Raw genomic sequence first — 14,793 nt, 5'->3', positions numbered from 1 at the left:
TTGAAAAGGGGCTTTTTTACAAAGGCTTTGAAGAAAACCATCCACAGAGATGGATCCAGAGGGGTTCCCATCTCTGCATCACTCTGTCAGTGAACAGAGAGCAAACAAAATTAAATTTTGGAAGAGTTTGGGGGCTTTTCTCAGTGCTGCAGTGTGGCTGTGAGGTTTTACCTGCACCAGCTGTGGCTGCTCTGTGGGCACAGCTCAAAATAAATTTGTCTGTTTGCCTGAATTCTGCATTAATCCTCCACACTGAGGGCAGAATCCAGGCAAAATCTACTTGTTTTGAAAGCAAGGAATTCCACTCTTGGAGAGAATTCCTTGCCTTCAAACAAGTGGAATTCCAACAAATTCCACTTGTTTGCAAGCAAAGAATTCTCTCCAAGCTGTGCAGACTCAGCTTTTCCAGGGGCATTTCAGGGGATGCTGGCAGAGTTTTCAGGGGTTCCAGCCCTCTCTGCTTAACAGAAAATGAGATGGGAAAATGCAGTTGTGCACCCAGAGATGGATCCAGAGGGGTTCCCATCCCTGCATCGCTGTCACTGAGCAGAGAGCAAACAAAATTAAACATTGGAAGGTTTAATTCTATTTAATTCCAACAAAGTCCACTTGTTTGAAAGCAAGCTGTGCAGACTCAGCTTTTCCAGTGGCATTTTATGGGATGCTGGCAGAGTTTTCAGGGGTTTCTGCTTAACAGAAACTGAGATGGAAACATGCAGTTGTGCACCCAGCAGGAATCACGTCCCAAACATCCCCCTGACTTTCCAGCCTGGCCCTGCACTGGGAACAACGAGCTGGAGCAGCACTTTGTGCAGCTTTCCCTTGGTTAATGAGCAGAGCTGGGGACACAGGGCTGTTCCCAGGGTGTTCAGGGCATGATGCTGCTTGTGCTGCTGCTGCCTCCTTGCACAAAGCGCTTGCATCATCGTGCAGGGCTCTGTAATCTCCCATCTGCAGCTCCTCCACAGCACCAGGGCTGGGTTCAGCTCCTTGGATGTACACTCTGAACTTTCACTGAAGCCTCTCAACTGCCCTAATTAGCTGAGGCTCTAATAGGGGACCCAATCTGAGCGTGAAGGTTCTCAGTGCCTTCGGTTCTCAGCCTGCTGTGCTCAAAAAATTGTATAAATCTGGATTTTCTGGCATTTCCCACACTATTCCTGTTATTTCTGCTCTGGAGGGACCCCCACCATGGGGGCGTTGCTGTTTTATCTCTCATTAGGATCTTCTGAACCCCAAATCCTCCAATGGATTTGTTCTAGAGGGTCCATCAAGGATTTCTGAGCCTGGAAAATCTGAGAAGTGTGAAGACAGATGGGAGTTTTCGCTTGGGGAGTGAAGCTGAGGCACTGCCTGTCCCCGACCCCTGTGGCCCCCATATTGTGATTGTATTTCTGTCATACACATGGGCAGCCAAAGCAACCTTCCAGACAGATAAAAGGCATTAAAACCATCAGGAAATCACCTATTGAACCCTTGGTGTTGTGCTTCACCTCCAGAGAACCCTTCTGCCTGTGCCACCACTGCTTCCACTATTCCAGACTCTCCCTGCACCTCTATTTAACATTTTTTCCCTATGTTTAGGGTAATTTTTTTTCTAGTATTTATTTAATTTCATGCAGCATGCCACAACCCCACCTCCCCTGCCCTTGCTGCACACGGTGCTGGCGTTTCCCCTTTGCCAGATCTGGCTGAGTGTGGGATTTGCATCCTGGCCATTGGGGCCACCTCTGTAATTTCCATTTGCAAGTCATAAACCTGCTCCAAATTGTTGTGTGCCTCTGCTCCTAAGTGGCTGTTCCACCCCACACCACCTTTCTGGGGGGTGTTTGAACTGCTGGGAGTCACGAGCACTTCTACAAATAATAGTTCCCAAAATTCCTTGGAGACCCATCTTAATTAAAAAGGAACCATAAAAGCATAATATTGTTATCACCACCTTCCAGCCATCACCTGATTTTTTTTTTTTCCTGTCATTTTCTCTGTAAATCCCTTGAGTTTGGGAGTGTCTGTGTGGCTGTGAAAGTTCTGCTCTTCCCAAAAAATTCCTTCCAATCCTTCTCTGTAGGACTTCACATCTTTAAAAAAGGATGTTGCATCATTTTTTAAAAGGATGTCCTGATTTTTGGGGATGAGGAGGGAAATAATTGCTCTGGAGATGAGCTTTTCACTTCACAAGCAATCAATGCCTGCTGGATGCGGCTCAAGGAAATCCCTGGAATTTGGGTGTAATTTCTCACATTGGTTAATGCAGTGGATAAAAGGATCTAAACCATTTTCATCTCATTGCATTTCCTTGCTGTGCAGAATCCCCATGCACAGGACATCTCCCCCTCTACGTGGCAGTGGAAACCAGCAGGAGTTCCTCCAAGCCACTGTCTTGAAAATGTGAAAATTACGGGATCAAACTCCTCTCTTTGTTCTTTCCATCAGTAGCAGGGCAGATTTTCTCATGTGGAAGCCAGTGTGGGTTCCCTGGTGAAGCTGTGCCACAAAATCCTTCCCTGTGTGCCCTGAATCCCTGCAGAGGGTGAGAATCAGCTCGTGGCAGCATTCAGGCCTCTGCTGAGGGTGTGTGGGTGATATTTACAAATCCAGTGCTCTCCTAACTCCTGAAAACAATCTGAGGATGCACTGAGACACCTCTGAGCACGCTTCCCTTTTCTCTGCCCCCTTTTCCTGTGTTTTATAAGGCAACCAAACCACCATCCAGTCCTTGTCCCTCCACAAACAGAGATGTTCTGGGTTGGAGCAGCTGGGGCTGCTGGCTCTCAGAGCAGCTGTGCTGGATTCCAGCTCCAGAGGCTGCTCAGACACTTGGCTGGCATCAGGACAGCAGCTCCTGTCTGGGCTGGTTCACAGCTCCTTCCCTGCTCTTCATTTCCAGTGCAGAACTGGAAACCCTCAAACTCTGATCAATAAAAACCCAGATTTTCATGTTCCACCGCATTCTTGGATGGACAGCTGGAGTGTGAGAGTGGATTTATCCATCCATGCCTCTAATTGTTGGCCTGAATTTCAGTGGTTTGGGTGAATTTAATGATTTTGCAGAAGATCCCACGCGACCAGCAGGTTCTCAGGACTCTCCTGACATGACAGAACACGGAATTTCTGCCAGTTCTGGAATTCCTCAACAGCTCTGGGCTGGGTGTCCCACAGCCAGATTGCCTCCAGCCATGGCTGAGACCAACCTGCACACACATGAAATGCAGAAATGCCCCAGCAAAGGCTGGGGAAGGATCTGTGGGGCAGGGATGGAGAATGGGAACAACCCAGGGAGGGATTGCTGGAGTTAATGGGGCAAAGATTTGACAACATCCAAGTCCAGGGCTGATCCAGGGAAAAAATGATGCAGGGAAACAGTGCCACCAATTCCTGTGCAGGTCCCAGCTCTGAGCTTCTCTGGGAATCCACTGCACAACAAAATGCAAATAATCCCAGTGAAATTGCTGATCTCAGCCCAGCAGGTTGACTACACCTCTTCCCTCCTCCTTTTGTGGCTTTTTCTTTTTTTCCTTTTCAATTTTTTTTTCCAAGCATTCCCCAGCTCCATCGCTACATGAAAGCTCTCAATTCAGAGCAAATTAATCCACAATCCTGTCTAAACAGAATTCCTGCCGGAGGCATCGTCCTCTTGTTGCAACACTCGTCCAACGTCATTCCGTAATTACACGAAAACTGTTATTGCTGCACAGGCACACCCTGGGCTGGGCCCTGCTCTGCACACACAGCTGAATTTTGAAACAGCTCCCTTCCCCTGCAGCTCATGACTCCCATGTGATTAAAGGCAGCCTGGGAGGTGGGTGCTGCTGCTTTGCTGAATCTGCTGGGTCGGTGCCCGCTGGCGGCACGTGATGCCAGCTGGACCTCCCTGCTGCTCTGCTCAGCACAGCAGTGAGGATTTGTGTCCTGGTTTAGGGCAAATTGGGGAGAAAACCTCCCAAAAGGGGGCCCCTCCAGAAAGCAAACTCACACCAACCAGTTTGGGAGGGATTCCTCAGAGAGAAGTGGAAAGAACCTGCTTATTTAACAGGAAAACACTCCCCAGCACACAGAATGAGCAATACTGGGTGGCACCGCTCTGTCACCACTCTGAAAAAGATGACAACTTCAGAAAGTCTCTCTTGGGGGTGGTCTCTCTGTTCTCAGTCCCTCCGGTGCTGGGGCAGCTGCTGCAGCCACAAGGTGCAAACTCTCGCTGTTCCCAGGTCCCAGTCTGGAGCAGGTTCAAGTTGGTCCAACAAAGGGAAAGGAGAAACAGTCCAGGGAAAATTTGGGCTGCTGAGCTAAACTAACTGATAAGCAGAAGCAAGAGCAAAGCAAAAAGCAAAGCAAAAAGCAAATCAGCACCACTTACTGCCCTGTCTCTGTGTCCCACCAGCTGTGGGGGAGCGGCTGATAGCAAAACAAAAACAAAACTTCACTTTTCAGAGCCAGTCTTGAAGGCACAGAATATGATATTCAGCATAAACAGCACACACAAATGGGGGTACAAACATCATAACATCACCCCAGGACAGGATGCTGTGGGACAGAGAGAAACAGCAAGGGTTTCTCACAGTGGCTTGTGAGAACATTCAGGGAGTTGTGAGGATGTGAGAACTTGTTAAGCACAATCAATCTGCAGGTGGTGTTGTTCTACTTTGTCTTTCTGTTCTTCTCAAGGACGGTGTGTGAGAAAGGTGCTTTTGTTAAGCAGCCAATCAAACAGAATCTATCCTATCACTCTGTAAAAACCATGTGGCTCTCTTGAATAAACCCTTCTTTGCTCTTTCTGCAATCCTGCCTCTCCCCTGTTCCTGTGTCATTCTCTGTGCAAGAGTGGCACGGCAGGGCAGGCTGGGGCTGGTGGAAGGGGCCACCGGCTCACCAGGCTCCCTCCCCTCTCATCTCCTCTCCTCTGCTCTCCCCACAGACCGAGCTGTCTCTGCAGAAGGAGCAGCTGCAGCTGAAGATCATCGAGGTGGAGGATGAGGTGGACAAGTGGCAGAAGGAGAGGGACCGCATCAAGGTGCGTTCAAGGGGTTCCCCTCTCCCTCCTGTGAACCCCAATTCCTGCTCCCCTCCTCTCCCTCATCCCTCCATCCCTTCCTCACTCCATCCTTCCCCAGCCCTTATCTCATCCCCAAACTCCCAGCCAAATCTTGGAAACAACAACTCCCACTGAAGTCATCTTGCGACATTCCCTGCGGGGAGATGCAGCCCTGATACAAAACCAAGGCACCTCCCTGCTCTGGCTCCTTTTTTAGGTCCTTTGTGGCCCTTCCATCACCAGTAGCCAGGCAGATTTAGAAACAAAATCCACAAATAACCTGCAGGAGGGCTTTGGGTTGCCCAAACTGAGATAAGACAGCAGGAGCAGATGAATTTACCCACACAAACATCTTATTTATGGTGGAACAGCTTATTTCCATGCTGAGAGAGGGCTCCTTTGTAATTCTTGCACCGTGGTAAGGGTTGGAATAGAGTCATGGTATTATTTTTTTCATTTATAGCCTAACTGAATAAAGCAGTGAAAGCACAAGTTGGAGACACCCCAGAAAATTTGCATAATATTAACAGGCAAAGCCATTCTTCTCCCTTTTATGTGGTGCAAGCACATTGGCTCACCAGCTCTGCTTTTCATCTGCTTTATTATTACTATTATTATTATTATTATTATTATTATTATTATTATTATTATTATTATTATTGGAAACCTGACCTAGAAATTCTGACTCTCAATATAGTTACATCCCCAGTCTTTCTGAGGAATATTTCAGAGGCACCTCGAGGTCAGGCTTGTAAAAAGAGTTTCAGCACCTTTCATCCTTTGAAATGGTGGGAATTTGGTCCTCAAATAATCCAGGAGCCAGAGCCCTGATTTAGAAGGTGACAGAGTGTTTTTAAATGTCACCTGTGAGTGCATGAATTGAAATTGGAGATGTGCTCTTACCTCTGGGAAGGCAGTGGCCCTTTTGGACTGCATCCATGTGAATATTGCAGGAACAGGTATTGCTTCTCTTGGCACAACTTTCCTGCAGCTGAGACTTGCCTAGCTGGAGTTTCCATACCCTAAATGCTGAATCCTTGGATTTATCCCCCTCTGTGTCTCTCTGTTAGCAAAGAACTCGGTGAAATTTTAATATTTTCTTGCTCCTCTTTCCCGCTGCCTCCTCTCTGTGCCCCTTCCCCACCCAGAATTACACCACCAACGAGAAAGCCACGGTGGACCAGCACTTCAAGGAGCTGATCCGTGACCTGGAGAGGCAGAGGGATGAGGTGAAGGCTGCCCTGGACCAGAGGGAGAAGATTGCCTCGGAGAACGTGAAGGAAATCGTGGATGAGCTGGAGGAGAGGGCGAAGCTGCTGCGGGAGGACAAGGAGAACAGGGAGCAGATCCACCAGATCAGCGACTCCGTGCTCTTCCTGCAGGTGACACAGACCTCATTTCCCTTCCCTTTGTCCTTGTGAGGACAAGATTTGTCCCAAAGACAATCCCAAGGAAGTGTGAGATGTGTGAACTCTCATGGTGAGGGAGATGGAGAGACTGAGTGGTGATCAGAATCCAAATTTACCGTGGCCTACACGTGCTTATATGCTATTATATACCCTGTGCTTATATACTATTATATACCCTCATATCCCTTTCCTTTGTCCTTGTGAGGACAGGATTTGTCCCAAAGACAAGCCCAAAAAGGTGTGAGATGTGTGAACTCTGTATATAAACTGCCGGTGTCAAGAAGGCTTGTAAGGAAAGAGTGGAATGGAATGATAATAAAATCCTGTGACTCTCAGACAGTCTGAGCCAGCTGGATTGTGATTGGCCATTAATTAGAAACAACCACATGAGACCAATCACAGGTGCACCTGTTGCATTCCACAGCAGCAGATAACCATTGTTTACATTTTGTTCCTGAGGCCTCCCAGCTTCTCAGGAGAAAAAATCCTAAAGAAAGGATTTTTCATGAAAAAAACTGTAACACCTTTCCACTTTTGGATTCCAACACCAACCATCTCCCTCCAATTCAGCCTCCACACCTTTATGCTCCTCATTAATGCCATCCCTTTCTCTGGCAGGAATTTGGGGCTCTGATGAGGAATTATGTGCCCCCTCCATCCCTCCCAACCTACAGCGTGCTGCTGGAAGGGGAGAGCATGAGCCCATCCATGGGGCTGCTCAGGGATGATCTCCTCAACGTCTGCATGAGGCACGTGGAGAAGATCTGCAAGGCAGACCTGGGCCGCAACTTCATCGAGAGGAACCACATGGAGAATGGTAAAACATCCCCAAAATTCTCCTCCCTGCTTCCCCAGAGGGCAGGCTCAGGGGTGGTGAGGATGGTGAGCACTCCTGGTGAGGAAGAAAGCAAGCAAAGACCTGGGGGGAAGGTGGGAGAAGCCACTCCTGAAGCTGGAATGAATTCTGGAAGATGAGAGTTGTTAGAATGTGAGTTCTGGAATATCAGAGTTATTCTGCCACTCCCGTGTGGGCATGGAATCAGCTGAACTGCCAGATTTAGGTTATCCCATACAGGACAACAAACTGGCCCCACTTCCCTGAGTTTTGGTTCATTTTAGGGTTTCATGTTTAGCATTTAACGTGTGGAGTCAAGAGCAGCCACCCTTCCCTCCTGCCCTGTGCCAGGGCCCATCCAGCTCCTGGAAGTTTAGCAGGACATTTTCCAGGAGGGGAAACTCCACAGATCTGCAGAGGCAGCTCAGTGAAGGGTGAATTCACACAGGTGAAATGTGGGATGGCAAGTTTGGAACCCCATTTGTACACTCAGTTAGCACCTGGAGGGTGCTGGTGTGACATCAAATGTTACAAGTGCAGGGTTTCAGCACTGAAATACCCTGCAAGCACCTGCCACTGAGAAGGAAATATTTGAAAATCTAATTTTCCAAGTAAAAAAGGGTTTAATTTGAGTGTTCAGCTACAACTTGAGCTGGAATGATTCTGATAATATTCCCTGTTCCACCTGGGGACAGCTTTCCTGCCTGCCCTGACCCAGGCTGTTCCCCACACCTCAGTGGTGTTTAAGGTGAACAGAGAGCTCACAGCCACCACCACATCAGCAGCACCAATCTTTTAACTTTAGAACCCACTTCCTCACAATTAGCTGTGAATAAAGGACTTGTCTTGCATCACACCTGAGATCAGGACATCCTGCTCACTCACACCTGAGATCAGGACAGGGCACCACAACAGGGCTGTGCTCTCTGCACTTCCCAGACCTTTGTAACCCTGGGCACGTTGCCTAATCCCAGGGGATGACCTCTGGCAGCAGGGATGGGAATCAGTGGTGACCTCACCTGGATGGTTGTCCAGGAGAGCAGGGATGAGTGGTTATCTCACCTGGATGGTTATCCATGAGAGCAGGGATGAGTGGTTATCTCACCTGGATGGTTATAGAGGGAGAGCAGGGATGGGAGTGAGTGGTTATCTCACCTGGATGGTTATCCAGGAGAGCAGGGATGAGTGGTTATCTCACCTGGATGGTTGTCCAGGAGAACAGGGATGAGTGGTTATCTCACCTGGATGGTTGTCCAGGAGAGCAGGGATGGAAATCACTGGTTATCTCACCTGGATGGTTGTCCAGGGACAGCAGGGATGGCAATGAGAGGTTATCTCACCTGGAAGGTTAGCCAGGGATAGCAGGAATGAGTGGTGATCTCACCTGGATGGTTATCAGCAGAGCAGGGATGGGAATCAGTGGTTACCTCACCTGGATGGCTATCCAGGGAGTGCAAAGATGCCAAGGAGTGGTTACCTCACCTGGATGGTTGTCCAGGAGTGCAGGGATGGCAATGAGTGGTGATCTCACCTGGTTATCTCACCTGGATGTAATCTCCCAGCCACTGAGGAAGCCCAATACCAGGGCAGCAGTGGGTGATATCAGGATAAGTGGCACCCTGCTCTTCCAGGAGGATGTGGGAGGCCAAAAGGTGCAGGGATAACCTCAAGGACAGCTCAGGCAACACAGGAGGTGAGGAACTCTGCTGCAGATCTGCAAAATCGCTGATAATCCACTCAAACTCACAATATTTAATGGAGACCCCTCCTGTATCAATAATTACAGAGCCCATCATTCTCCATCGGACATTAATTAAATGGACCAGATCCTTCTGGACCAACCTTTCAGGAAGGTCAGGGATCCCAAAGTGCCCAGGATGCACAGCTAGATGCAGGTTTTAAAACTCCCCCTGCCTTCAAAGTAGCACCAAAAATTGAACCTTACTCATCTTCCATCACTGCAACACTCCTATTAAAATTCCCAACACTCCACATGCTCCAGAATTACTGAGAAATTTGACAATACCTCAATACCAATAGATGACAAACAGATGCAAAAATCACTTCTGTGCATTTTTCTTTCTTTGTTCACCTGAAGCTGTGCAGAATTCCCATCTGCTGGGTTTTGCCAGTCCTGGAGCATTTTCCTTGGACATTTTTAAAACTCAACAAGGTTCTGCAGCTGCTCAGTTCTGGTAGCTCAGGATAAAGCCTGATTACTTCGTGATTATTTTAATTGGGGTCTCCTCCATGTTATAGATGCCAGAAGCCCTCGTTTTTATTTGAAATCCATAGAATCCAAGTGGCAAAAGCATTTTTAACTCCTGCCAGGAACCTGGGTGCTTCCAGGTGCTTTACCAGGGACTCAGCTTGGATCCTGCCCTAATGAAAAGTTGGGAAATGTTATTTATGGCCAGTCCCAGGAGCTTCAGAGCTCTCCATTCTCCAAGCCATGGTTGCAGATGAAAGAGGGCAGCACTCTGCATCCAGTGGCTGCCAGGGAATTAAATCCATTAAGGAACTGTGGAGTTATTAACTCAGACTCCCCCTGAGTCACTGCAACAAATTCATTTGCAGCTGGCTTGATCTTCCACTGTAAAAAAAAACTTCCCAGGAAGAAATATTATATTAATGGAATGAAAGCTGCTTAATAGCAGACTCCAAAGGGAATCCATGTCCTTTTAGTTGTCATAACAGGTACCTGTGTGGTGAGGAGACAAATAATCAGGGAGCTTAAATAGCACTGAAAGAAATGGGAGAAATAAAAGAAAAGTTTGTTCAGTGACTTGAGAATCAAAGAATGGAGCTATTTAAACACAAAAACCGAATTTACTTCCTTGCAGAGAACAATAGGTTTGTAGAGGCCTCCAAAGAATGTTTTCATGAGCAAGTGTGGTGATAAAGCCTCATTGCCTTTATCAGTGTCAGAAACCCAAACCCAGGCTGTTTGATCCATGAAACCTGAACCAGCCACCCCTGCCCAAGAGTTTAGAGCTGTTTGCAGCTCAGCTTTAGCATCTCTCTCTGAAAACTGGAGAAGCCAACCCATTTAACCCCCCAGAAGTGATTTCTGGGGCTTTCAAGAGTGGCAGTTCTCCATCAGCCAGGCTGTGCTCAGGTGAATACAGTAAAGGAGCCAAACTCAAACTTTTGGAGTCATTTTTAACCACACAACATCATTTTGGTAAAAATGCCTCAACCCTCAGGTCTCCCTATGGATTTTAGAAGATCCTGTGTCTGCTGGGAGGTTGAATGCCTTACCTGGGCTTTGCCTTAGAAGAAATCTTTTATTTTAGACCCTGGCCAGCTCCAGAACTGCTTTAGCTCCCAGACAGAGATGCCCCAGGGGGATTAAAGACCCCCAAAGTGCATCCTGTGCTCCCTGGACCTGGGGGTGCTGGTTGAAATGAGCCAGCAGAGTGCCCTGGCGGCCAAGGAGGCCAATGGCTCTGCCTGGGTCAGGAATGGTGTGGCAGCAGGAGCAGGGAGCTCATTCTGCCCCCATGCCTGGCACTGGTGAGGGCAAACCCTGAATGCTGTGTCCAGCTGTGGCCCCTCAGTTTGGGAGATGCTCAAACACAAGGCTGGTGAGGGGCTGGGAACACAAACCCTGTGAGGAACCACTGAGGGAGCTGGGGGTGTTTCACCTGGAGAAGAGGAGGCTCAGAGGTGACCTTACTGCTCTCTACACCTTCCTGAAGAGAGGCTGCAGAGAGCTGGGGTTGGTCTCTGACAGAAGCAGAGGACACAGTCTCCAGCTATGGCAGAGAAGGGATAGGTTGGATATTAGGAAAAATATTTTCACCAAAAGAATAATAAAGCACTGGAATGCTCTTCCCATGGAGGTGGTGGAATCACCATCTCTGGATGTGTTTAACAAAGACTGGACATGAAACTTGGTGCTATGGTTGAGGTGTTATGGCACAGGCTGGACTCGATGATCTTAGAGGTCTCTTCCAACCTCATCATTCTGTGATTCTGTGATTCAATTTCTGTGTCTCTGAGATTCTGTGATTCTGCAATTCTGTGACTCTGATTCAGTGATTCTGTGATTCTGTGTCTCTGAGATTCAGTGACTCTGTGATTCTGCAATTCTGTGATTCTGCAGTTCTATAATTCTGCAATTCTGTGACTTTGCGATTCTGCAATTCTGTGATTCTCTGACTCTGTGATTCTGCAATTCTGTGACTCTGTGATTCAGTGATTCTGTGATTAATTCAGTGATTAATTCAGTGATTAATTCAGTGATTCTGTGATTCATGCCCTGCTCTCCCTCCCCAGGGGATCACCGGTTCATGATGAACAACTACGAGTGGAACCAGCCTGACAACCTGAAGAGATTCTCCATGTTCCTGTCTCCCAAAGGTAAGGATGGCATCCCACAGCTGGCCAGGCTCCCTTCCACCTCAGGAAAGGAACCTCACTCATGATCCAGCCCAAAATTTGCTCTTTTCCACATCAGATCCATCCCTCTGCACGTTTTCTCGCCAGTTACAGAGCTTGTGTCTCAAAGCAGGCAGAAAAGGTTCTCAATTTTATGGGGAAGAGCTGAAATAGCTGAACTCTATCCAAGAGTGAGTATAGGGGAGTTTTGACATGGGTTTCCAGGATAAAATCAGTGTTTTTCTCCACCCAAAGCTTATCTCTCTGTGCTATCAAGTGAAAGCTGCATTTTACTTTCACCACCAAACATATTTTTTCCAAACAGTGAAAGGACAGAAGAAGTAAGGAATATGTACTAAAAAAACCCCAAAACCAGGAGTTTGGAGCTCCTCTGTCAGCTCTGACAAGAGCCCTGGTGATTTGTTTATGTCCCGTTTGTAGTGTGGCCACTGCAGGGAGAATCTTTGGAGTGAACCAATGTTTCCAACACACCCAGCTCTAAAATCACAGCTGGCATTCCCAAACTGGCATCCAGAGCAAGGAGCTGAGAGTGCTGAAAGCCCAGGCAGGGTGAGGAATAAAAGAACAGGAAAGGTGGCACCAAACCACCCTGAAAAAGTGACCAAATTTCAGCCCTGCTGGGTTTGCCAGGTGTTTCCAGCTGCTGCTCTGGGCAGGGACAGGGCCATGGCAGCAGGGACAGGGCCATGGCATCAGGGACAGTCCCTGAGGGCACATTCCTGCCCTGTGCTGGTGTTTCCTGAGGATAACCCAGACCCCAACACTGAGCCCTTTGTCTCCATTGCCAACTTGCCCTTTTCTGCCCTCAGCCCACGCCTGGCAGCTCCCTGAGGATGTTTGGAGCAGGGCTGGCATTCCCATTTCAACTTGGCTCTTCCCAAGTTCAGGGGCACAGTGGCATATTTTAGACTTGGGTTTGTTTTTCTGCTCTCCTTCCCCAGGATTTCCAGGCCCTGTGCTTTCAGGTGATTTTTTGAGAGCTGTGTTTGTTTTTCTGCTCTCCTTTCCCAGAGTTTGCAGGCCCTGTGCTGAGACCACAGGCTCAGCCCTGCACCCAAAACTTTCCAACCCTGAGGGAAGCTTGAAAATCAATTTTAACCCAGCACAATCTGAGCTTATCTCTACCCAAAATGTGGAGCTTTCAGGTGGAAACAGCCCGAAGGCTTTAAAGGGATGTGGCAGGGAGGAACACCAGGCAGTGTCATCCCTGGGATGGGGACAGTGCCCAGCCTGGCAAAAAGGAAGGGAAAAAAGAAGGGATCCAGCTGATCCAGGATTGCACCCAGAGCCTGTGCTGGGTGGGGATTGAGCAGGGCCAGGGCTCAGGGAGGATCCAGCTGATCCAGGATTGCACCCAGAGCCTGTGCTGGGTGGGGATGGAGCAGAGAAAGGGTTCAGGAAGGATCCAGATGATCCAAGATTGCACCCAGAGCCCATCCGGGCCAGGGTTCAGCAGGATCCAGCTGCTGGAGCCATTCTAGGAGGGAATTTAGGAACAGGGTGAATCAGTAGGCAAAGCAGGAGACGTGACCCACTTGGCTTGCAGGCTGGCTGGCCAAGGATCACCTCATGAATAATGCACCATCCTCATCCTCACTGAACCCTCCTGAGCTCTCTGTGCCCTGTCCCTGTGGCAGCCAAGTCCAGCAGTGCAGCTGATTGCATCTCTGCTCAAGAATCCCAAAAAACAGGAGGGAGAAAAAACGAGGACCACCCTTTGTATTGTGTCACACCCTTGGAATCTCCAATATCTCATGGCAGCTTTGCTACACACCCTGTTCTCAGGCTGGGTCACTGCAGATTCTGCCCCAGGCCACAGTGGAAATTCTGTTTGCTGGATTGAGGAATGCTCTGTGCTAATTACAGCAGCCCAGACTGGGGAACTGCTTGGATTCCAGCTGAACCTTCTGGGTTTAAACCCTGCTTAAATTCAAGACTCCTGAATTTCATAATAAATGGCTTCAAACTGAAAGAGAGGAAGTTTAGATGGGATATTAGGAAGAAATTCTTCCTGTGAGGGTGGTGAGGCCCTGGCACAGAGCAGCTGGGGCTGCCTCTGGATCCCTGGAAGTGCCCAAGACCAGGCTGGATGGGGCTTGGAGCAGCCTGGGATAGTGGAATCTGTCCCTGCCCATGGCAGAGGCTGGAATTAGATGATTTTTAAGGTTCTTTCCAACCCAAACCATTTTATGCTCCAATATTTCACTGCAGGGATGACAGGATGAGGCAAAGGGGCATAAAACACTTCAAACACTGACCCAAAGACAGAGGAACAATCTGTCCAGCTGCTCCACACTCCTTTCTGTCCTCTCCCACTGAGCTTTCTTCTCCTGGTGTGCCAAACAGTTTGGCCAAAACCAGGAGGAGGCTGGAAAAATCATCTTGGAATGAAGAGTAGAAGGGACTCAGGCACATAAGAGAGAGAATTGTGTGCACAGAAACACATCTTAAACAGAACTGTGCACACAGAAACACATCTTAAATAGAGAAGCAGCCCACAGGATGGCAGCAGAGCAGCTCCAAGAATCCTTCTTTTTGCTTTACTGGGTGTTCAAAGGGCTTTACTGCCTTCCCCTACACACCAGTCTGTGTACTGGTGGGAGCCTGGAGCACTCACCTGGCACAGGGCTGGGAAATGTTCCTGTCCTGGGAAATGTTCCTGTCCTGGTGCACACATAGGGCTGGGAAATGTTCCTAATTCTGTGGGACAGCACAGGCTGGAAATATTCCTGTCCTGAGCACACACTGCACAGGGCTGGGAAATGTTTCTGTTCTGGGGAACACAGGGGGCAGGGAAATGTTCCTGTTCTTATGCACACACAGGGCAGGGAAATGTTCCTGTTCTGGTGCACACAGGTCAGGAAAATGTTCCTGTCCTGAAGAACACACAGGGCAGGGAAATGTTCCTGTCTTGGGACACATAGAGCAGGGAAATGTTCCTGTCCTGGTGCACACACCTGGCACAGGGCAGGGAAATGTTCCTGTGATGGGAAATGTTCCTGTCCTGGGACGGACACAGGGCTGGGAAATGTTCCTGTCCTGGGAAATGTTCCTGTCCTGGGACGGACACAGGGCTGGGAAATGTTCCTGTCCTGGTGCACACATAGGGCTGG

General features: G+C 48.6%; 1 protein-coding gene across 1 annotated transcript in view; it reads left to right on the top strand.

Moving 5' to 3' along the window:
* TRIM29 (tripartite motif containing 29) overlaps positions 1-14,793 on the top strand; it is a 28,920-nt gene that overhangs the window by 3,912 nt on the left and 10,215 nt on the right. Inside the window, exons 2-6 of the mRNA XM_064731953.1 lie at positions 4,916-5,011; positions 6,181-6,414; positions 7,060-7,258; positions 8,967-8,969; positions 11,558-11,641. Coding sequence (XP_064588023.1) covers positions 4,916-5,011; positions 6,181-6,414; positions 7,060-7,258; positions 8,967-8,969; positions 11,558-11,641 — 616 coding nt within the window. The remainder of the gene's footprint in view (positions 1-4,915; positions 5,012-6,180; positions 6,415-7,059; positions 7,259-8,966; positions 8,970-11,557; positions 11,642-14,793) is intronic.

The sequence above is a fragment of the Zonotrichia leucophrys genome, chromosome 24, assembly GCF_028769735.1.
Source record: "Zonotrichia leucophrys gambelii isolate GWCS_2022_RI chromosome 24, RI_Zleu_2.0, whole genome shotgun sequence".
NCBI classification, from domain to species: Eukaryota; Metazoa; Chordata; class Aves; order Passeriformes; family Passerellidae; genus Zonotrichia; species Zonotrichia leucophrys.
This window is presented reverse-complemented; position numbering and strand designations above follow the sequence as displayed.